This window comes from Cyprinus carpio, chromosome A22, assembly GCF_018340385.1.
Source record: "Cyprinus carpio isolate SPL01 chromosome A22, ASM1834038v1, whole genome shotgun sequence".
Lineage (NCBI taxonomy): Eukaryota > Metazoa > Chordata > Actinopteri > Cypriniformes > Cyprinidae > Cyprinus > Cyprinus carpio.
The window spans coordinates 9,745,307-9,770,234 of NC_056593.1; the positions used below are offsets into that span (position 1 = coordinate 9,745,307).

The 24,928-nt window shown below is 35.4% G+C and overlaps 2 protein-coding genes across 2 annotated transcripts in view; one reads left to right on the top strand and one right to left on the bottom strand.

The window, feature by feature from the left end:
• LOC109071877 (protein strawberry notch homolog 2-like) overlaps positions 1-9,143 on the bottom strand; it is a 44,148-nt gene extending 35,005 nt beyond the window's left edge. The window contains exon 1 of the mRNA XM_042711816.1: positions 8,941-9,143. The gene's annotated coding sequence lies outside the window, so the exon portion shown is untranslated. The remainder of the gene's footprint in view (positions 1-8,940) is intronic.
• Positions 9,144-13,764: 4,621 nt separating this feature from the next.
• On the top strand, positions 13,765-24,319 carry tm6sf2b (transmembrane 6 superfamily member 2b). Its single transcript, XM_042711821.1, has 11 exons — positions 13,765-14,435; positions 14,591-14,723; positions 16,711-16,814; positions 19,442-19,539; positions 19,619-19,722; positions 19,915-19,997; positions 20,076-20,200; positions 20,293-20,394; positions 20,487-20,579; positions 21,903-22,022; positions 23,568-24,319. The coding sequence occupies exons 2-11, from the start codon at positions 14,638-14,640 to the stop codon at positions 23,775-23,777; spliced, it is 1,125 nt and encodes a 374-aa protein (XP_042567755.1). The 5' UTR covers positions 13,765-14,435; positions 14,591-14,637; the 3' UTR covers positions 23,778-24,319.
• The last annotated feature ends 609 nt before the right edge of the window (positions 24,320-24,928 follow it).

Here is a 24,928-nt window from a genome sequence, read left to right on the forward strand (position 1 = left end):
ACATTGTGTTTCAATAAAGTGATTTGTTATTTAGCAGTAAACTCTGAAAATAGGAAGGAAATAGTCATCACTGGATGAGAAGGGGGAATTCCTTCAAGTAGGAAGAAAATCCTTTGGCCTCCAAAACCAACCGAGCTAAACGAACTAACGTTTCAGATCAGGACAAAAAGTGCCCGTCTGATAATCAAATCAGAGGCTTGCAGATGGTGTGAATTACGAAAGCTAAGGAGATTATTTCGTGACCTCAGACCATGAGACTGTTGCCACAGCAGGGCAGCCTGTAGCACGAGACCCTGACAGATGCCTCACGCGGTTCCTCTAATCTTCTCTGATCTCTCGCACAGCACTTCTGTTGTCCACTAGAGGCTACTGAGACATCTTTCACGGAGTGGGAAGAGAAGAAGAAATACATGATGTGAGGGGAAAAAGTCCTCAGGCTTGCAGCGTGGTATGGATCACCATCAGGGGTTTCCTATGTTCTCCTCAAGAGTTACTCAAGGACACCGCTCACATTCTGATGTGTCATGGTGAGCGGGAGCGCATGGAAGTCATCCAGGAAGTCATCGAAACACTGGAAATCCACTCTGTTGCTCATGCTCATGAGCTTTCATGAGGGACCATTTTGTAGGAATTCAGGCATATAATCAAGTAAAGAGGGATTGCTATTTAACCAATTTAGAGGAGTTTAGCAAACATGCCGGTTTTCGTTAACTATCTTTGTTACTGTTTGCTTAATGTGGTCCAATGTTAAACTTGAGTTGTATCATTTTGTCCTCGTTTGCTCTTTGTCTATCTCAGTTTTTCATCTATGGGTGAAGGTCTTGTCGGGTGACTATATTAGGAAGAGCCAAATGAGTGCGAGTTATCTGGCTGCAAAGACAGAATTCAATGGGTTTCACATGACTGGCTGGGAAAGCCGAGCTTGCAAACTCAGGGCAGACAATCCCAGGAGATAGAGGAAAATCATGCTGACACTTGTTTGGAAACAGTCGAAGATAATGCAATTAGAGAAACAAACTAAGCATGCTAAGTGCGGCCAAACGTGTTTGCAATGGCAAAGCCAGACACATTGATTGAGAAATTAAATATTCAAGAGAGGAAAAAGTTACTCTGGATGCTGTCACATTCAAACGGCACAAGATTAATAGGGCAATTATGATAAAAAAACATTAATCTTTCTATTTTATTTAGTTCAGCTTCCCTTGTCTAGGGTATTCCTATGTTCAGAATTATGGCCAGTACTGATAAGCCAATAGTAATTTATCAGTTATGGCTGATAACCAATTTATAGTCAATTTTACATTTAATAATAAATGTATATACATTTATAAATATTAAAATAAATGTTATAGTATTTTGTCCAAAAAATGTAAATAAATACATTATTTTTGAAAAGTTTGCAGATATCGCACTGATATTTACTGCACGATAAATTGTTTATCAGAAAAAAAGTGTCAGCTCGCAATCGCCTAAACAAGTCGTCAGGAATTCGAATCTTATTCTGTTACGGATCTACGTCACAAAGTAACACATTTGCATAATGTCCGCCCACGTTTTACGTCGCCAACTTGCCTGCCCACAAACACAGTAAAATTTCTGTGTGGTTAACATCATGTCAAGAATACGCTGTATCCTATGCTGTGAGAGTAAATTTGTTTTATCACATCTTATAATTACCACAAACTTGTCAACACTTGACACTTACCACTAAGAAACGTCCTGCTCCAGTCGTGCTTGCGAATCAGTCTCTTGTCGATCGGCCCCTTCAACCGTTTCATCATCAGACTCCGGCTCGAATTTGGTAAGGTACAATCAATACCATCTTTTCTTTTCTCCAGGGGTGTCATTCTGTCATGGCAATGGGCGTTTCGTTTCATTTCCGACACGCGCTGTACACGGTAGACCAATCTCTCTACGGCTCTGGACCAATCACAAAGGACTGCACCATCTGACCAATCACAGCAGTCGAGGGCTCATGGAAAGGAGGGGTTTAGAGAGACTGATTCTTTGAACTGCGTCGCATCATTAGTCTTACAAAAAACATATAAAAATAAGTAAAAATAAAACCTTTTTTTTTTTTTTTTTTGAGAAAACTAACGTGTTTGACCTTGCATGCATGTAAACCTGTTTTAGGAGACTTATAAAACAATATTAGCAACCTTAAAAATGGCATAATAGGGGCACTTTAAAAGTCATTAATACTTTTATTCAAAAAGGACTTAATGAATTGACCAAAAACCACAATAAAAAACATTTACGCTTTTACAAAAGATCATTCTATTTCAAATAAATGCTCTATTTTTTTTTTTCATTTTATTTATCAAATTATCCTGCTGTTTTCAACACTGAATATAATAATAAATGTTTCTTGAACACATTAAAACATCATATTAGCACGATTTCTGAAGGATCATGTGAAACTGAAGACTGGAGTAATAATGCTGAAAATATGGGAATAAATTATATTTTAAAATAGAAATCAGTAATTTTAAATCATAATAATATATCACAATATTACTGTTTTTACTGTACTTTTGATCAAATAAATGTAGACTTGGTGAACATGAGAGTCTTCTTTCAGTGACATTGAAAATACAGTCCAAACTTTTGAGTGGTAGTGTATTATGCGTTTATTTGAAAGACATTTTCATGGGAATCAACATAGAAATGGCTTAACGTTGTTACATTAACTCAGAATCAGAGAAAGTATATTTTATCACTGAACATTTTATTCTGGTGGCAAAAATTAAAACAGTCAAGTGAGAGATTCAAAGTGAAACCACACAAACCACTGAATGGAAGGGCTAGTATATGATACAGATTGTTCCGGATTTCTGTGAATCATCTAAACAGCTGGAGGCAAATGGTAACCATGGCAGAAGTAATTGTCAAAATGACTAATTCAATTGAAAAATACACTACTTAGGCTGTGTTTCTATCAGTCAACCCAGCCTTTTATGATCACGATTACAGGCAATATTGTCTATCTGGGTGGGACATTTACTATTATAAAGCATCAACAGAATGAATGATATGAAGTCACTGTGAGTCATACCGGGCTTTCATTTCATTGAAGGAGAGAGCCATCTCAGAGGTTTACCAATGTCATTCAGAACCTGAGATCAATGGAGGCTATTCAAAGCTAGACCACGTTAAAAGGGATCTGCGTAGCTGGTGGCTTTATGAAGTCTTTTTCCAAAATTTAGGTCAGCATGTAAGCAACATTAAATAATATAAACTGAAAAGAAGAAAAAATGTGGTGTTGAAAATGAGAGCAAATTGGAGCAACTGTGTAGTAGTAAATCTTTCAATATCAGTGAAGCTAAAACCAAAAAGGTCCCATTTAATGTTTTGTTTAGAAGTTAGCAGGCTGTTAAAATAAATCTGAGAAAATATGTTTATGTTAATGCACCAATATAAAAGTAATGGAAATTCCGACCATAAACTTATGTTAATGTTAATTCATGATTGACCTATTTTATCATTTGAATTAATGGACATGAATGTAATCAACATTCTTGTGAGAACTTTTGGAGGATGTCTGCATATTCAAGATTTTTTTTTTTTTAAATGGCATTTGGATACTTGCGACTTGAAAAAAAAAAAAGAAAACTGGTTGCATTCCTTTCATAACTAAGAAATATGTTCTTTAAAGGATTGTTGGAGGATATTTGCATAACTATTAAAAGAACAGCACTGGCTGCAGAACAGATGTGGCATAAATTAAATGAGCTTGTTGTCGGAAAAGCTACAGAATTTACCAGTCATCTAGCTGATAGTCAAAGCAGCGGTTTGCAAAATTATATATTATCAATATAGACCACATATATAGATTTTTTATAGTTATATCACACTATGTGCAGTGTGAGTACCAAGCCAAATCTCCAGGTGCTCTTATGAGAACCAGACCAAAAAAAATGTATATGCACCTCTGATTATATAGTTATAATAAGCAGCCATGCAAACCCAAAACAAGGAGCTAAACATTCAGAAGCTGATCTGGATTTGGTTACGGCTAAAATAATCCTATGGGGACACATGTACGTGCTGCTTTTTCTTTCTCTTACTGGACTGTCCGCTGTCTTACTGTCAGTTGCCGCCCTTTTCCAGCACAACTCTGACCCAGATGCATAGCGTGACGCTTTCACGATTCCCTCCAAACCCAAGCAACTCTGGTTGGCCCTGACCTTCATTTCTGCCCTGGGTCATGAAACCAACACTGAACCGCACTGCTGCTGATTCGACTAAATGACAGAGCGAAGGCTGCATGCAGCAAAACAAGCCACATACACGTTCCTGGGGTGCCGTCAAAACCGAGAACAGACGTAATTTGCATCCAAAGGAAAAAGCATTACATAATATTACACAGACTGTAAAAAGAGTCGCGGGGAAACCTAATAAAGGGCAGAAAAATTCAGGGATGGATAACCAAAAATACCACTGACTTCATCCTAGAGGTATGTGTTCAAGAAGAATATGCCGTTGCATTGGTGAAGTGATCTGATACAAGAAAACAAGGGTTGTTTCATATAGAGAAACTGATTGAGCGGCCAGTTATGGGAAAACTGGGGGTGGACAAACCACCATGAGATTTTGAAGCTAGTCTTCCTGTCCTCAAAACAACTCTCAACATCTCTTAATAAAAATGCTTTCCACTTACCACAACATTATCGTCACTCCTGTTTCAGTCTTTATCTTTCCACATCAGACAGGTTCCCCAGGTCACTGTGTTCTTTTGGACCCAAGATGTGCAAATCATGCCTTGAAATCCCATTTACTTCCAGGACAGATGTCACAGGAACTACATGGATTGCTAATCAGCAGATGTTGTGTCGGAGATGTCACAGCTGTGCTGTACGTGCTCTGAATTTCACGATCAGAAATTCCTTGAATGCACATTCCTTGTGAACAATAAGCGCTCAGTAGAGGAACAGTCATCGGTGCTACATATGTGTTCTACAGTAGGAGTTTTCAAGCCAGGAGGCCACAAAAAAAGTGTAGAGAAAAACTGTGTAAAAACTAATTTTAAAAATGTGGGGGGGGGGGGAAAAGAATTTAAATAATAATAAAAATACGATAAAATGGAATAATTATTAAATAAAATAAAATAATATAAAATAAAATAAATAGATTATAATAAAAAATAAACATTTCTGACATTTTATAACAAAAAAAATAAATAAAATGAAATTTAAAAAAAGAATTGATAAAATAAATTAATAAAATAATATATGAAATCATACACAAAATAAAATATAAAAAACATATAAAATAAAATAAAAATAATACAATCAAATAGAAAATAAAACGAAAAACTATATAAAATAATTAAATTTCATTATGAACCAAAAATCAAATATAAAACTAAATAATAAAATCAAGAATAAAATAAAATAAAAAATAATAAAACTAAATAAAATAAAATAATACTTTCCGATGTACACTGACTCAAAACTAAAACCATAAATCTTCTTTATTGTCAAGCTTAAGACACATTCTGTCAGCCTAATCATACTATAACAGTCAAGTTACTGCCACCAATATTATACTAAAGTAAAGGCTTTGAAATAAACGTCACTCAATGTTTGTGTAACCTGTTGGACTTGAACAGCACCAATCATGGTGGCCACCCATGGCACTTCTTCCCGGCATTAATTCACACTTAATACATAAAGCATTAGCTAAATTACAGAAACTGACAACTTGGATTGGTAAGGCAGTATTTATATACCAAGAACAGCCATGATGACATTGCTACAGCAGCAGTATTATTCCTCACTAAAATGCATGAATGAGATTTATTAAATACAGTACAGACCAAAAGTTTGGAAACATTACTATTTTTAATGTTTTTGAAAGAAGTTTCTTCTGCTCATCAAGCCTGCATTTATTTGATCAAAAATACAGAAAAAAAAATGTAATATTGTGATATATTATTACAATTTAAAATAATTGTTTTTAAATTTATTATACTTTAAATTATCATTTATTTCTGTGATGCAAAGCTGAATTTTTAGGATCATTATCACATGATCCTTTAGAAATCATTCTAATATGATGATTCATTATCAAAGTTGGAAACAGTTCTGCTGCTTAATTTTTTTCAGAACATGTGATACTTTTTTAGGATACTTTGATGAATAAAAAGTAAAAAAAAAAAAAAAAAAAGAAGCTATGTTTTTAAAATATAATATTTTGTAATAAAAAATATACACTACTGGTCAGTAATTTGGGGTCAGTAATTTTTTTTTTCTTTCTTTTTTTTAAATAAAATCAATACTTTTATTCAGCAAGGATGTGTTAAATTGATAAAAAAGTGATAGTAAAGAAAATATATTATTAGAATATATATTATTAGAATTTTTTTTATTTAATTTTTATTTTGAATAAATGCAGTTCTTTTTAACCTTTTATTCATCAAATATATTAGACAGCAGAACTGTTTCCAACACTCATAATAAATCAGAATATTAGAATGATTTCTAAATGATCATGTGATAGACTAGATGTTACATGTGACACTGAAGGCTGGAGTAATGATGCTGAAAATTCAGCTTTGCATCACAGGAATAAATTTTTTTTTTTTTTTTTAAAGTATATTCAAATAGAAAACTATTATGTTTAAGTTGTAATAATAGTTCAAACTGTTATAAACTGTTTTTTTCTGTATTTTTGATCAAATAAATGCAGGCTTGATGAGCAGAAGAAACTTCTTTCAAAAACATTAAAAATAGTAATGTTTCCAAACTTTTGGTCTGTACTGTACATGGAAAAACACTAGATAGCCAAACGGAAGCACGAAGGGTCCGCAGCCCAAGTCCCAGACCCCAATCTTGAGTTAAATCACTGATAGAGCTTTGTGACCTCCCTATACTACACAACAGAGCTTTGTGTACCAAACTACAAACTGACTGTTTGAATTAAACGGACAGCTTTGAGCCAAAACTAACAAAGAAACAGCTAATAAATAACCAGTATCATGACCTAAAGTGCATTAAACTGTCACATTTGCCCATTATTTGTATTATTTGATTATTTGAACTGTTTCTGGGTAAATTTCATTAATAATAACTATATAATACTTATTTATGTTAATTAAATATAATACTTATATAAATATATATTTTTTGTTACTAAACATTTTTTTTGTCTTCATTTTTACAAGAGTAGGCTACAGTTTAGATTTTTGTCTTCTGTCAAGAAGAGACCAACAAGGTTCTAAAAAATTATTTTTTTTATTTGTTGGGCAATAATTCATCAGTCATGCTGGATGACAAAATCCGTTTCATGTGATAATCATCTTATCTTGCAGCAATGATTTAGGTAAAAAAACAACAACCAAGGAATAAAAAAACAGAAGTAACTAAGATAAAAAATCTCAACAATTAGGTCTACATTAATAGAAATATGAAATTATTATTAGTATTATTTTTTGTGTCGTTTGGAAAAAAAAACCTTTTTTTAATATATATTTATTTAATATATTTTAAATCTTAATATATTTAATTAAATATATTTAATTTATTTTAAATAGAAATGAATTTACAGTATAAATAAAATTATAGTTTAAAAAATATTCATTATGCATTAAAATTAACTAAAATATCTTTGAATATACAATTAGTTAAACCCATGTGTAAAAATTGCATTAAAATAATGTCATAATGCAAAAAATCTACATAATCCTTTAAAAAGGATTCAGTTTCTTTATGTTATTGGTGCAGTATGTACCTGATATGCTCTGAGATGTTTCAAAAAACTTTTGTCTTTGACATATGGTATTCTGTCTTTTCAAAACAAAGCATGGCCATAATTGCTTTTGTTTCCCTCCCCATGTAACCACCTAGAGTCTAGACCAACTGATGTCAGCTTGAGTCATCTTTTGGAGGACAAGAGACTCCTAATTGAGCTTCTCCACAGTCCACACTCTGCTGGCAAAGAAAGAAGAGGGAAGTTTGCATGACTTCTGCAGTTACACAGCCCGCTGGGCCCACCATTATCATCTATCTGACCAACAAGGTCATAAACACTATTATATTCCCTTCTCCAAATGGTTTTTACTGAGAACGAATGACAGGGAATGGATCGTGATCCTCCCCTTCATCGTTTTCCATGGAAGGGTTAGTTTGCATCAGAACAATTCCGTGGAACCATAATTCCCAGAAATGACTCCGTTCAGAGAAGTGAAAGACTTAAAGTTGAACTAACGCACAATTATGAGACGCAATATGCCCTTGATTTATTAGTGGTCTGAGAAAAAAAATCACTTGGAAACAAAACTAAACAACAACAGGTTGATATTTTTTACAGTACAATATGAGTTCAGACAAGCTCAGCTCTAGCCTGAAGGGTTTGCCCTCTTGGTTTCAATATCACTCATCCCTTATTAATAAACCTATTTCATCACCTAAATTAGAAATGCCACATGTATTACGTTTATGAAGCGCACTAGCATTGAACATACTGATAATAAATACCAGCTATAAGGAAAGACAGATACGACAGAAATGAAAACAGAAAGTTCAACTCCTCTAATAGAAACGTCAACACAATAAACAAGTAGTTATTTTAGTATTTTAATCTGCTTATTAGCAATATTTACCAAAGTGGTCATGCCATATTACCCAACACTAACCTACCAGGTAACGTTACGTTAAATTCATATTTGCCTCACAAAACTTAATTCGACCCTTAGTGACTCTTTATAACAAGCACTTACGACATCAAAGCTAACTATTCAAACTAACACTGTTATAAATCCAGTAAGACATAAAACAATACAAAAAATTACATTAAACGTTAAATAACCTGAAGTTTTCGTAAGTGACGCTCTCAAATACGTTACGCATATGTACAGCGCATGCGCAGAACGATTTAGAAACCGGTACACAAACAACTCTCAAAACTCTTTGACAGGAACAGAACTTAAGATTTGCTTACTTGAATAAAAGCAGCTCTTGAATATATTTCCCAAGTCTTTTTCCTGGTTTGACGGCTTGGGAGTGGTGAGACAGATAATAGCCCTGGTTTTCCTCAGCTCGTCACACTTGAAACCATGTTGAACTGAAAGCCGATACTTCCGCGGCTGCTTTAACTGACACGTCTGTCTGGACGCGAAGCTACTAGCTAGTGTATGGGACGCGACGCTACGGTCAGGACTCTTACGTCAACACCCACTGACCAATCAATGGCGACGTGCACATTGCCGCGTTGAAGTGATTGGTGGATTCTAAAGAGAACTTTCTAGCTTCGCGTTTGCGTCGCGTCTCTCACTCGCAGAAGCATCAGAATCTATTATTAACAAACTACGATTGAATTAAGGAATTGTCGTATTTTTGTAGTCAGGTAGTCTCGAAGAAAATGTTTTATATATATATGTATATATATATATATACAATTTGATGATGTATAAAATATGTTTGAGAGTGTTTTAGACTATTTTAGGTATTAATAATTTCTTCGTTTGTTGCGCGCCCTGGTGGATACAGAGCTAAATAGACGTTTGTTTTTATCTTATATAAGGTCAAGATTCTATTCTATTCTATTCTATTCTATTCTATTCTATTCTATTCTATTCTATTCTATTCTATTCTATTCTAAAAATTAAAAATCGCTAGACCTGTAGTTACTTTTGCTTTTGTAGCACGCAAACCAACTGGTAGACCAAATTTATGAATGAATGAATAAGTTTTGTTTGGCTTGATTATTCTTTAACAGTAATGCAGCCCTCACAGGTCAATTATAAATCTGAGACATTGGAAATACTGAAAAAAACAAAACAACATTACATATAAAACAAAAACAAAAACAAAAAATAAAAAGATCAAATTGACCTTATTCTAATAACTTAAAATCTTCACAGTCATTGCAGATCCTCAAATAGCTTTGAGCTTAAATCCGGTGTTCACACAGAACTGCAGTCAGCTGAATGAACAAAGGGACCGTTTACACGCATTTGCCCTGTGCAACAGAATGAAAAAACGCACAAGGTCAAGTTGTAGGCTGTCTTGACATGCAGTTTAAGAGACCCTGAAAATAGTCAAACTAGCACAATAGTCAAGCTTGACTAGTGTGTGTGTGTGTGTGTGTGTGTGTGTGTGTGTGTGTGCCTATAATCTTATTTTGGGGAGAAATTTGTACCCAAAAGTGTGCTAAACCTGACAAAATCTCCAAAAACTTCTCTTTGGGGACGTATAAAACTGGTATAAAAATAAAGTAAACAAATTTTCTTTGAGGAGTAGGTTTAGGCAGTAGGTTAGGATTATCTTAAAATCTATAATTAACTTTATATAAAAACAATAGAAGTCTTTGTAATGTCCACATTTAGATAGCTAAGTAGGCTACACGTACGTGTGTGTGTGTGTGTGTGTGTGTTTCTATTCTGGTGGGGACACTCTGACTCATGGGGACTCGTGTCACCGTGGGTACCTAAATTGAGGTATAATTCAAGCTTATAAATCAAACAGAATTAGTTCTGTGAGGGGTTTGTTTAGGCATAGGCTACAGAATATACGGTTTGTATAGTATAAGACCATTACGCCTATGGAGAGTCTCCACAAGGATAACAAACCAGAAAGTGTGTGTGTGTGTGTGTGTGTGTGTGTGTGTGTGTGTGTGTGTGTGTGTGTGTGTGTGTGTGTGTAAAAGCAGCAGTGGAACACAAAATTCCACTTTTATTTGGAGTTTATTTAGCCTGCTGTTGAACAGTACTTGTTTCGGCCAGTAGGTGGAACTGTCTGCAAGCAACTTTCACCAACAAAATTGAGAACTTATGTCTAACTTCTATACTTAATAATAACTGTGCACAGTTTACAGTGTGACAGAGATTTAAGTAGGATGGCTGAATGTAAAGCCACTGGGCCCAGTGACCTTTGATTACATTTATTTATTCTGCTTACCATGGATGAGAATCACGAGGGCGCCCCTGACCCAAAGTCACGTGATCAATTTCATACCTTCACAATCGTTTTGTTCTTTTTGATTTCAAGTACTAATAAAATGATACAATCACACCCGTTTTTCTTATTCAAATAGAAAACCATTGTGTGTAATGCTGAATAAGTGTACAATAAATTAAGAAATGTTTTGTGCGTTTGCCCCCGGCCTTCTTTTTTCATAAAGAATTCAGAAAAGGAAGTAATGTTTGGAATTTACTCTAAAAAGTAATGCTGATATTCTGGTAGTGCAAGAGATTGTATGGCTTAAAATTCTTAATCTCTTTCTCAAACAACAGAGCTAAACTGATTATCTTTCTTAACCGTGTCCAAAAGCAAACAGGAGCATTCTGCCCTACTAAGATCAGGCCAGAGCAATTCAAGGAGCACCCAAAGACCTATAACACAAAAAATATATCAAAAACGGAAAAAAAAATATCAAAAAAAAAACAAAAATTACACACAAAAATGAAACTACCAAATACAAGGTCACAACAAAAAACAACCAATACAAATCCATATGTTATGTTCATTTATGCTCCTTTCAAAACAACAACATAGTCTGGCACTTACAAGCTCCAAAAAACACCATTAAAGAACAATACAAGTAGTCCAAATATTACTTGTGAGAACTCATGATTTAGGCTACAGAAAACAAAAACAACAAAAAATGATTTTTGAGAAAATAACAGAAGCACACTAAATTAAATAAAATATTTTTTCTTTCCTCCACACCATAACAACAACAGACAATTAAACATAAATAATATAAGCACTCTTTATACAAGCTGTGTTGTGTGTAGCTAACTTTGCTCGTACGCAGTAGTGACGATAAGATCAGATAATTTTACTGACTTGATCTTTGGATCTTTGAATCTTGTCATTTCGATCATTTGAGCCTAGTTAAAATGTAATATATTCAATACACAATCAAACACAATTTTTGATCATATTCTGAATTAGGAAATAATTACAATGCAGCCAATGATAAATTGTAAGATACATACAGTAAATGATGATCATCACGTCCCGAGTCTTTCATTCATAATGGTATTTGTGACTTTTTAATCTCACAATTTTGAGTTTATATCTCACAGTTCTGACTTTTTTTTTCTCAGAATTCTGTTTACATTTAACTTTTTTTTCACCACAGAATAAAAAATAAAAAAAGTGAATGTAATTTTTTTATCTCATGTTTCTTACTTTTTTTGTTTGAGAACTGCGAGTTTTTCACAATGTTTTTTAATAGCATCACGATTCTTTTTACTAAGCTGTGACAAATTGTGAGACAAACATCAGAACTGTGAGATAAAATGTCTCAATTAACTTTAAAAATGTTAATTCCATGGAGGAAACAGTCTTCCATACTTTTGAGTCGTTCATGAATGTTCATCTCTAGTTTAGAAGGAAGCTAGAAGATAAAAAAATGTTTTAATGTAAGCTTCAAAAATGTGATAAAAACCTGAAAAGCTTTGGAAGAAAACTTGTGGTATGCAGAACCAACAAATTCAGTTCCTCATAGGGGGGATTTTTTTCAAGATCAGAAAAACTTGAATTCCAGGAAAATAAACCACTTTCCCCCCCATACAGTGCCAACTATTTTTGAGTCTGTATATAAATACCTCTTTCTTTGCTTTGAGGCTCTCATTTTCTCAGCTTTTTTGTCTTTCCTGATCGAAGTGAGGATGGCTCTAGTGCACACCAATGTTTTCTGCAGGCATTGTCTAGCTTCACAGGTGTTGCTGTGAAGGCTTACAATGATTTGGAAAAAGAGCCAAAGGGAAGGATGACCAAGAACTCATCAAAGGTTCCTACTCCCAAGCCTCAACACCCACTGGACATTCTCAAAACAGGTTCTTGCAAGGAGCTTTTTGTGAAATATGGACAAATTCTTTGACCCACAATTTGACTACGATTGCACAAATGTAAAAGATAACACCGCTTTTACACGTGGGAATGAGCGATACATGCGTCCTTTTGGGTGGAAACGCATTGCTTTGAAAGTCCTGGATAAGTATCCTGATGGAAATGCCTGGTTGGGCAGAAACAGATGGAGGAGTGACTCTGTGGCTGGTGAGTGGCCGGTGTCCTATCATGGAACCAGCTTGTTAAGTGCTAAATCCATCATTGAATCCAATTACGAAACAGGCCCTAGACAACGGTATTATAGAAGATTTACTCCAACCCACAATAAAAACCAAGAAGCAGCCTAAAAACACAAAAATAATTACATACAAATAAACAAAAAAGAAAAAAGATACCAAGTCCTGTTGCAGAACAGAATCAATCCAAAAATGAGGAAAGTGTGTGATAGGAACGATTACTGGCTGATTGAGATTCCTGACGGCACTTCTCGTGAAAAAGAAAAAGCAATTGTGGAAAACTCAATTCGGCCTTATGGAATTCTGCTGAGAGAGGTGTGAGGAAAGAATTCTCACAACCATCTCATCAACCTTGATGGGTTATGTGGGAACATTTACTGCTTGTGGGATCGTGATTCTTAAAAATATCATCATTTCTGGTTGTTTCTCTATTAGTCTTAATTAGCTGGAAGGATTTGTGTTTCATAAATTATGTGAGACTTTAGTTTTCTTGTTTGTTTTTAGCTTGTTTGCTTCAGGAACTGAAATTCAGGGTGAAGTTTTGAATAAAAATATACAGTTTGTTACAATGCTTGCTGTATAAACAAATATGGGAATTGGTGCATATGTTCTTGATTTTTTGGTCATTGTATACATCTAGATAAATATAAATGTCTGTCTAGATATTAATATGTATCCTATGTACTTTTATATAGTATTTTAGTGAACTATGCTAATAAAGCAGTGGAAATACCCTCATATTTTTCCTTCATGTAAAACAGCACTGAATGTTACTTTGGTTTGATTTACAGTCTTGTTACAAAGTTAAATGTTCAGGAAATGAGGAGGCGGGAACCGGCAGATGTTCAACATAAATGTAATAACCAAAACGAAAGTAAAACTATAGCATAAATAGTTCAGGCCTGGTCCTCTCTCCTCTTGCAGTCACTTGTCGTCACTCCTACTATAGATCGATTACACTATAGTAGCCTACAGAATAGGATGGTAAAGTACTACAGTAATGCTACTACTTCATAAATTCTGCTTGTAAGAGTAATTATAGGCCCCATAATAATTTAGTATTTCTAGCAAATACTGTTAACCCAGTAATCTACCAAATTACGTTAGAAATCTCCTTAGTCCACTTCACAAGGACATTCTTGAGTTTACAGAACAACACATAACCACACAAAAGCCTCTTTGTCTGTCGCAGCTTAGGCAGAGCTTTCCTTTTTTGGCACATAGGCATAAGACAAATTAGACCAAAAGTAAACACGATTATGTAAATGTATGACCAAATCAAATTATGTACTTTTCCAAAAGCGCCTTTGTTTGGCTCGATTATTCTCCTACAATAACGTGGACCCCACAGGGCCGTTGTAAATTGGGTTATGCACAATTTTTGGAGAGGGTGTCACTGGTAAGTAGATGCTTATTTTTGACTATACCACAAGAGACCTGCATAATATTTATTGACTTGCAAAGTCCCCAAGACTTCCAAACGTAAATTCGGATGTAATAGTGATATATAGAATTGAACGCTAATATTGTTAATCTTACTCTAACAACTTGTAGATTTTCTTCTGTGGAGCCTTGGACTGAATAACTGAATATCGAACATCATGGTACAGGAGATATGCGTCTTTCTATTTTCCCTGACGGCTCTTGGTGTCCTTTATACTATGAACAATGTTCCAGCATTTCAAGAGTGAGTATTCTTGTAAGAATAACCTCTTTGGTCAAATCATTTGCAGTTGTTTAATAGCAGTCCATCTGTATCTGTACTTTAAATTTGACTCTTATTTAGACATTGTTATGGAGAACATAGGTTATAATATGAGTACAATTAGTAGACTTAAAGGAATAGTGTTAGAATTCATTTTGCATGAATCATCACATTAAACATGCTGAACTTTTTCAGATCTATTAGTCAGATGGTCTCTTATTCTTTATCTCTTTCCACTTGAGGGCAGTGAAAGCATATGGTATTATTCACAAAATAACAATCATACATTGATTTACAGCATTTCTGTTATTACTTTAACAAGAAAGTAAAAAAAAAAAAAGTTTTTTTTTTTTTTTATAAGCTACTGCTTTTATTGATAGAAAAAAAAAAACAATAGGTTTATTATAATTTTAATTAGAAAAATAATATTACAAATTCACAACATTACACCCATTTAAATGATGTAGGAGCTACATAGGTTATAATATGAGTACAATTAATAAAATAAAATATAATATGATTAAAATAATTATGCTTGAATTGTTATGGAGAACATAGGTTATAATATGAGTACAATTAGTAGACTTAAAGGAATAGTGTTAGAATTCATTTTGCATGAATCATCACATTAAACATGCTGAACTTTCAGATTATTAGTCAGATGTCTCTTATTTCTTTATCTCTTCCACTTGAGGGCAGTGAAAGCATATGGTATTATTCACAAAATAACAATCATACATTGATTTACAGCATTTCTGTTATTACTTTAACAAGAAAGTAAAAAAAAAAGTTTTTTTTTTTATAAGCTACTGCTTTTATTGATAGAAAAAAAAACAATAGGTTTATTATAATTTAATTAGAAAAAGAATATTAAATTCACAACATTACACCCATTTAAATGATGTAGGAGCTCCAAAGCAATACAAGCCAGGTCAAATACATGCTTAGTTCACTGTTTATAAAACATACAATATGCTTTGAATGATTGTTCAAATATAGCCTATAAATATGCACTATTTTCAGACTGGTAAAAATAAATAAATAAATAAATAAATAAATAAATAAATGTGTAGCCTGAATGCACTGTAAATGTAAATGTAAAAATGTAAATATTTTAGTGACAACACAAAGTGATGTAGTAGTTACTAATACAGAATAGCACCAATATTTATTCATTTAAAATGTGAAACAACCACAGTCTCTGTTGGAGGCTTTATTGACTCACATGTCGACAATAAGACATGTTCTCTGTTTGAAAAGCTCCTCATTCAACAGTAATCACGTCATGTGCTCTGCCATCTCATTTGGTGCTCTGGGTGTTGGAATAATTACAGTTCTTGCTGCCAAACCATTCATCTCTACTCACTTACTAAAGACAGGAAAGAAAATGACCTATACACATAGGTGTGTAGAAACTGGGGACAAGACGTTATGCAAAAGTAATCAGAAATGGTGTAGGGAGTCATAATTGTCGATTATTCCCTTGAAATTGTAATTGCAATTATTAATTACGATTATCACAATTTACATTGAATGATGTTTATACCACTGTTTGATGCAACTGCATGCCTTATATTTACATGAAAATAAACAAGCTGAAAACACTCTAACTGAAAAACCTTTAGTGCTTTTCTATAGTATTAAGCCTCAAATGTCAACTATATATATATATATATATATATATATATATTCTTGATTAAATATGTAATACTTATCAATAGTACTATGATAATAGTAGCAATAAGAGGTATATTTGTTAAAAAAAAAATCTGTTTCAAGCGCCTTTAAAACACTTGTCGTCGGTCTTGTCAGAAGAGAAATTGCAACCATTTCGCACCCTGCAAACTCATGAAAACATCAAATGCGTAAAATGATTGACATCTGACCACGTTTTACAGACTGTGGTCAGGCACTGCAAATTAAATCAGATATTATGTTCACTCATGTTCATAATATTTTGGATTTACAGGCCAGTGGTTATTCTGGAAATTGGAGTGGCTGTTCTTGTGGCAGTGTTCCTCTTGGTCTACCTCGCTACTCGCTACAATCCTCCTAAAGATCCTTTGTTTTATGGTATGAGCTCTGACACTGATTTGATTGGTTAACTTTTGAAATATGCATCATATCCTCATTTCTTTCTGACCCTAAAAAACAAATTACAAATGACCAGAAATATGATCAAATCTTAAAAACACCTGTTTAAGGTCACATACATCTGCATGAATTACTTTAATGTTTTGTTGCTTCACTGAATGAAGCAATTTAAACTCATTAGTATCTGTGGAATGCTGAGAGTGGCATTTCATTGACATTTACTCTCACTGTAGTAAAGGTTCAGGAATATTCCACTATTGTGTGAAAAAAAGGGGAGGTATTCTTCTGTGACAATCTGAAAAGTATATGCTTTATGAGAGGTTAGTGTGGCTATAGCTGAAGAAACACCAAACAAAATCCCCAAATCAATAAACACAAACTCTTTTGTGCATTGCCAAATCTGCTTTGTATTTGGACACAATAGAAAAATGCGAGCTTTCGCAATATAATGCTAGAAATTCAGCTTAAGATATTAGTGTTATTATGGGTTAGAGTGACTGAGAGGTGACAATGTCATCTGGCACAGCAAGTCATTCCACCCCTGCCATGATGAAGGAGACGATAATTCCACTATCGCACCTGTAATGCAGGTAAACTAAACCAAGACCCCTACGGATTAAAAGGGCTTGTGGAGAAAAATGGGAAGCGAGAAAGATGGAGAGTGAGAATGTCAGTATCAGACTGTGCATCTGTGCTTGGTGGACAGCAATACAGCACTTTTCTTTGAGCCGTTATATCTACGAAGCTGTCTGTCATATACTTGTGGATGCTAGAAGAATGACACTGGACAATATCAAGTCTAGCAATCCAACCATGAAATTGGATACAAAAGTATTTGTTATAATAACACACCAGTCTTTACTTTTTTTTCACCCATGTTTTCCTTCTCAATGAACCATTTGGAAAAGTTCGCTTGGAAAAGAAGATTATGAAAGGAACATTTCACCTAAACTGAAAATTATCGGTTAGGCTACTTACCATCATGTCAAGCTTTTTGGAGCTTAAACATCCCCTAAACATCTCCATTGTGAGCCATGGAAAATACAAAGTCATATAGTTTTGGAGAGACATAAGGGTGAAGTAAATGATGACAGATTTTTCATGTCTGGGTGAACTATTCGGTTAAATCTAAGCCTGAGCTTTCAGTGGTGACATTTACAGTCATTATTTTTTCTTTCACCCTTAAGACTTTTCCTTCTTCATGTCCCCTGCCACTCATTATTTGTCACCCAGACACTTAAAAAAATGCCACAAGGGATATTTGCTGTCTCCGCAAAGTGCCCTTTTGGCACAGCTGCACTTTAGACCTGAAAAAAAAAAAAAAAAAAAAAAAAAAAAAACAAAACACCACGTGGCTCCATATATAAATTCTTGTTCACACCTCCACTAGCAGATATCATTATCCTCTTCCACCTTGCCAGAAATCAATAGTCGGTAAGAGTGAAATCTTCTTAATAAAGAGAGTGGGAATAAAGGTATAGGCTAGTTAACTCTTGACAGGGCAGTTGCAACATCTTATTAGTGAAGTTTTTCACTTGGCACATCACAGAAGGCTTAGAGTTAAAAATGAAAACATTTCAATTCACTGTTTTAAAAGAACCAAGGAAGAGCTCATAATCCCACTGGGGGAGAGATGCGTTTTCTTACAAAGCCTGCAATTAAAACTGAACAAAGTGTCTGAAAATTTCTCTTTCATTATAGACAAGAGCAGTTTGTCACTTTATGAGGAAGAAAATGTTCTATTGTCTGATTGCAGACCAGTTTTGCATAAAGAAAATATATAGCCATACGATTATGTGACTGACTGTATAATATTCCACTTATTTCATGACTACTCGCCAAATACATAAATAAGTGTATGTTTGAATATTAATTTTAGTTCAAATTATGTTGTAATCCTACCTGTATATTATATAGTCTACAACATAGCCTACAAAACAGTCAACCAAGAAGACCGATATACAGTTCAGCATTGCTATTGATGGCGGATATTAGATTTGAGACCATTGAATGTCACGATGGACCAATCAGAATCAAGTATTCCAGAGGGCTGCACAGAAATTACCAATCAGAATTGAGTATTCCATAGGACCGCCCACAACTGACCAATCAGAATCAAGTATTCCATAGGATCGCCCACAACTGACCAATCAGAATCGAGAATTCCATAGGACTGCCCACAAATGACCAATCAGAATTGAGTATTTCAGAGGACCGCCCACAACTGACCAATCAGAATCAAGTATTCCATAGGATTGCCCACAATTGACCAATCAGAATCAAGTATTCCATAGGACCGCCACCAATGACCAATCAAAATCAAGTTTTTCAAAGGGCCACCCACAACTGACCAATCAGAATCGAGTATTCCATAGGACCACCCTCAGTTGACTGGTCAGAATCAAGTATTCCACAGGACCATCCACAACTGACCAATCAGAATCGAGTATTCTATAGAAATATCACCACGTTGAAGACATGTCTCACTTATGTCTCACTGACGTATATACACTACAACATCTGAGGCACTCAAAAACAAATACATTTCAACACTAAACAAAAGAACAGAGTGTTTTTGTGTATACGTAATACATTTTTTTGTTTAGTTTTTGCAGAGTTTTCCTTCACGTGTGTCATTGATCTTACGAGCGCTCTAGAATACGATGGCTACACCTCAGGGTTCATGGAGTTCTACCAGAAAACAGTCAGTATGATGAAATTAATGTTATCCATTAGGCTACCCAGTGTAAATCTGTCTGACGAGGGTTTTGCTGGTTCTCCAGGGGGAGCCGTATCTCGGCACACCATATGCTATCATGATGTGCTACTGGGACGGTATAGTGCACTTCATCCTCTACCTGATGCTAATACACCGCATGTCAAACAGGTTTGTAAATTCCGTATGCTATTCAGTACTCTAACCAAAAAATTAGCCCGTTCAGAACATAGACTTAAAGGATTGGATAATAATTTTTAAGGATTGGATCAAGTTGAAATAAGGTTTTGTCACTATCTGGCAAGAACATGACATGAAAGAACATGCTGAATTTTCCTAAATTAGTGTTTCCTATCATCCCAGGCAACAATACCGCACATTGGGTCTTTTCTGGGCTGGATCACTTTGTGCCAACATGATTGTGTTTGTACCTGGAATCGTGGTTGGTGAGTCAAAGTTAAAAACGATCACAAATTCCTGCTGAACATTACATAAGATGCTTCTCAAATACATTATATATGCAGGTAAAAATGACTCAGAGATCAATCCTGCCTTCTGGCTCAACATGCCATTTCTGTTGGTGCCCATATGGGGAGCAGTTTCCTTGTTCTCAAGACCAAGGGATATGCCTCTTGTGGGTGCATCCAAGGTGAAGAACCAGACACCATTGACCTTGGTCAGTGGTTAGTATTTTCCTTACAGAATCATGAACATTTAAACAATGGTGCTTGTATCCATCAGGCTGAACGTGAGCAGAAAAAAGCCTTAATCTGGCGCCCCCTGGATCTTCTCTTTGTGGTTTATCTAGTGGCTGCCATGGGTTTCACTATCTTTAGAGGACTGGTAAGTTTGTGCTCACCTTACATTTGCTTATAATCTCCATAATCCAGCAAAAATCTGTTGGGACAAAGAAACTCACATCTTTATCCATACAGGCCGTACTTGATTGCCCTTTAGAAATCCTCAACAGATATGTGACAGAGTATGAACCATATTTGAAGGATCCTGTGGGCTTCCCCAAAGTTATGGTGAGTACATATTCACATACTCTCAAGTAATCACATTCAGTCAGTTTCAGGACAACACATTCAGGTAGATCTGCTCATGGCAGCCCTCAAGCATACTTTGCTTCTTAATACCTTAAGCTTTATAGCATTATGCTCCTCTAAATGACTGTAACAGTACCTTCTAGATAGGTATTACTCATCATTAGCACTCAATAAGATGGGTGGCTTATTGTCACCTTGGGTAGTCCAAGAATATCCCCATTGTCTCAACCGTTCTATTATTGAGGGTACCTTTGTTTTTGTTTAGATTGGGGTTTTAGCTTGGTCAATAGGTTATCAAAAGTTCTTGTTCTAGCTGGAACCCAGGCACAATGGTGGCCCATCTATCAGGCAGGAGATGTGCTGTGAGAACTTGATAAACTAATCCCACCCATGAGTCCTGGATGAGCCCCTCCATCAAATCAAACAAGGAGAGAGTGTGACATGTGTGCTAATGTGTTTGATAAGGAACGAGGGTGCACAAACATGTATGTTTGTACAGAGGACATAGCCCTGCTTCGATCGCATAATACCTGTGCACTCAGGGATGCCCAGGTGTTGGTGAGAATATTTATACAGTATGTATTGGGCAGGGTAAATTCCTTGTAATGTTTCTACTCAAATATCTGTGACTGATTCGATTCAAATCTCATACTCTGAAATCTCAAACTCTTAACTGAAAGTGCTTATTTTATATATAAAATAATATAAATACATATATATATACTGTATTTCGTTGCCTTGTGCCCACATGTGCAATGACAATAAAGTTGATCTATATATCTATATATATATATATATATATATATATATATATATATATATATATATATCACATATCTCTCATCTGAGATACATTATAAAAACATTTTTATTTGAATATTTATATTAATTCCCACACCTTCAGTATCATTATCAATCAAGCAATAAAAATAAATTAAGGTGTAAAGGTGTACCTGAATCCCATGATTGGGCAAACATGACTTTCACAGCCTGTTATAACTTTCTTGAAAGACACCACGTGCTATGCAACACAAAAAGGCTCTGTTTAGGGTCTAATCGTGGGTAATGCTTCCATGTTTATGTTTGTAAGCCTCAATAAGTATGAATGATGGTGTGAACTCGATGCAGTCGGGCTGATCTGTATTCAGCAGGAGTGCATTGCTGCGGCAGCGGTGGTGCCCCTGTGGATTGAGTTGGACTGCATTAATTTGCCATCAAAGCACTGGTGTGTAGAGGCAATGTGTGTAGTGTTGACACACAGATTGAAATAATACTTGTTGCACGGTGTCTTTTCATCTCCAGATGTTGCTGCTCCTATTCCACGCACTTCCAATGCTGGGTTCATTTGCATATGGGCTTTGCACACCTGGCTGCACTTGGATGCTTGATTGGACGGTATATTTTGCAGGTGCTATTTTACAGGTAAGACACGAAAAACTTATCCAATACTGAGTCAAAGCTGTGAGAAGAAAGCAAGAAAACATCTTTTAGAAACTGTAAATTACATGTCTAAGGTTCAAGTTAGAAACAACCGTTGAGGTCTACTTTATTTCCTCCTCAGTTTCTGGCAGAATCTTGAGATTTCTGTCTACTGTATGGTGATGTTATAGAAAGGGACCATCAAACAGTACCACGATCAAAGCTTTGGTCTGAACAAGCTCATCCAGCACCCCTTTAATTCCCAGTATGAGGCCTGAGCAGTCAGCATTCCTAATCAAAGACCTCCAGTAGAACAGGACTTCACTGGGGTTTCTCTAAGAGTTTCACTGTAGATCTCCAGCTTTACATACTAATGAAGGCCTCCTCAAAAGCTAAGAGGATGTCATTGCGGTCTATTCATCTACACTTACCCATAGGCAGAAGCCTCTAAAAATAAATTTCAAGGTCTTGGATAAGACCTCATTGTGCCCTCATCATTGAACTTTACAAAAGTATGATATAAAACTAGATTCTTGTATTTTATTAAGGGAACATGAGTGGTGTTTGGATGTCGAGAACTTAGGATTTGTGTTGTTATGGATGCTATGGGGTGCGTTTCCCAAAAGCATTTTTAGCCAACTGTGGTTGCAAGTTTCCTCACCAAAATTATCCATTGATTCAGTGCTTCCTGAAATCATAGTTCTAAGGAACATTGCAAACTGTATCGCACTTGCATGGTTGGAACAACAGCGTTCAGCCTGTGGTTAAAAGCATGGCATATTGTATGACATGCTGACTTAAATAGATTGTATATACAGCAGCGTTTTTGAATAGTACACATGTGCATAAATATGTCAGCCAGCGGTGTCCAGTCCTGGTCCTGGAGGACCACTGCCCTGCAGAATTTAGCTCCAATCCCAATTAAACACACCTGAAAGTAATCAAGGTCTTCTGAATCTTCCAGGCAGGTACTTTGGGAGCTAAGCTCTATATCATATTGACCCTACAGGACCAGGATAGGACATCCCTCCCATAAGCAAACCCTGGAGTATGACATAAAATGGAATAAGCACTGAATCAAACATCAAATAAAGTGAAATGAGGGGAACAAATATAGTAAAGTAGTCCTCAGATGCCATGTTCATTACAGCAACATCAAATTACGATTTGGAGAAAGCTTCGATTGATTTGCAGAAGTTATTACTCCACCTGCATGTGACGTCCTTGTTGAACCAACATGATTTAAACAACAGAGATGCGACCAGTGTGAAACAGTTGCAGATTATTTAAGTCATTTATCCAACGAAGCATCATACCTTGGTGGTTAAGCAACATGTTACGTTGCTGTATGGTAAACAAATCCCTGGGTGGTTGCATATTGGCCCAAGTCAAAGTGGGCAAAAGTGGCTTCTGTAAAATATGTGGTCCTTCCTTGAATTTAATGGATTTTTTTCACCTGATTTTTCATTTACCAGGTGAAAATTGTCTTGTTGATTAAATAAAACTCTCACCCACAAAAATAACATCTTGTGCTTTTGTCCACCGCAGTGCCAGTGGTCTCATATCGGAGCGTCACTGCACCCACGCACTGCAGAAATGTACAGGATTCCCATCACGACCCTGGCGCCCGTCCTCCTCCTCAACCTGTTGTATGCAGTTGGCCCTGTACTGCTCGCCCTGCGTTGCAAACGAGAGCCGGACTACTTCCTTTCCATTGCACCTGTGGGCCAAACTAACAATGAGAAGAAATTAAGTTAAACCGATTGAGAAAAAACAAAAACATTGACAATGAAGGGATAGTTCACACAAGTATTGAAGTTCCGTCATCATTTACTCATGCTGGGTGAACTATTCCTTTAGAAAAAGTGCATTTCAAAACAGATTAATTGTTTAATTGGCACAACTGTGTTCCAGTGGGTTCCTGTTAATTTGGTAATCACATAGGTTAGGACCTTGCCTTTGAAACATCTTGATTGTCTCAGTTGCTGGAGCTACGGCTCTAACTGAATTCTTCATGAGAAAAACAACTTTAAATTGCATGAAGCTGAGATCATTAAACCATGGTCCATTCTACCTGTATTGAGACAACAAGACCTTTAACATCGCAGTTTATTAGCCTTCTGTCGTTCACTGTAAAAATCTCATGCGCTGCAACTAGAGTTTTCTTATTCCGGAGTATTTTCCTTGTTCTATCCATCTGTTCCACACAAATGTCATCTTAAATGTAATACATGCCAGAACTTTCTCTTGAATAATTGAATGGTCTCATAGGTAATAAAACTTATCCTACAAGATCTCCATTTGGATACGTTGTATGTATATGATCTAGTCAGCAGGGTTGGTTCTACAGCTATAACCTTAAAAGCAATCCTTGCTCAGCAGCTTTTTCATGCTGATGAGGAGCAATGCACAAAATTTCTGCTTGCACACACAAACAGCACTCTGTGTGGCATCAAATCAGTTCCAGTGGAATTAGTACAGAAATATGTCAAGCTACACGAGAAAGCCTAGCCTAGCGGATAATTTCAGTGTTGACATAGTGGAGGTCATAATTATATTAAATATTTCAGTATTGGGGAGACTAGGGGTAATTAGCACCTTTTTACTCAGGTTTGGTTTATTTTTGAAAATTATTGCCCAGGAAAATTATACAGTTCATTACACACATAATGACAACAAAGAATAACAAGCTGTCACAATGAAACTTGCCAGTGAACAGCCTTTTATTTGCTTTTTAATACAACTGAAACAGATTTTGTTTTGTAAACCCCAGATTTGATTATATTAACAGTTTCACAATACGCTATTTACCAGTTACCTAGAGTCGAAAAATCCTACGTGCAAAGCGAGTTCACATAATGCACGGTGAAGGGGCCGAAATGGTTAAAAATAAGTTGAAGTTGTCATGA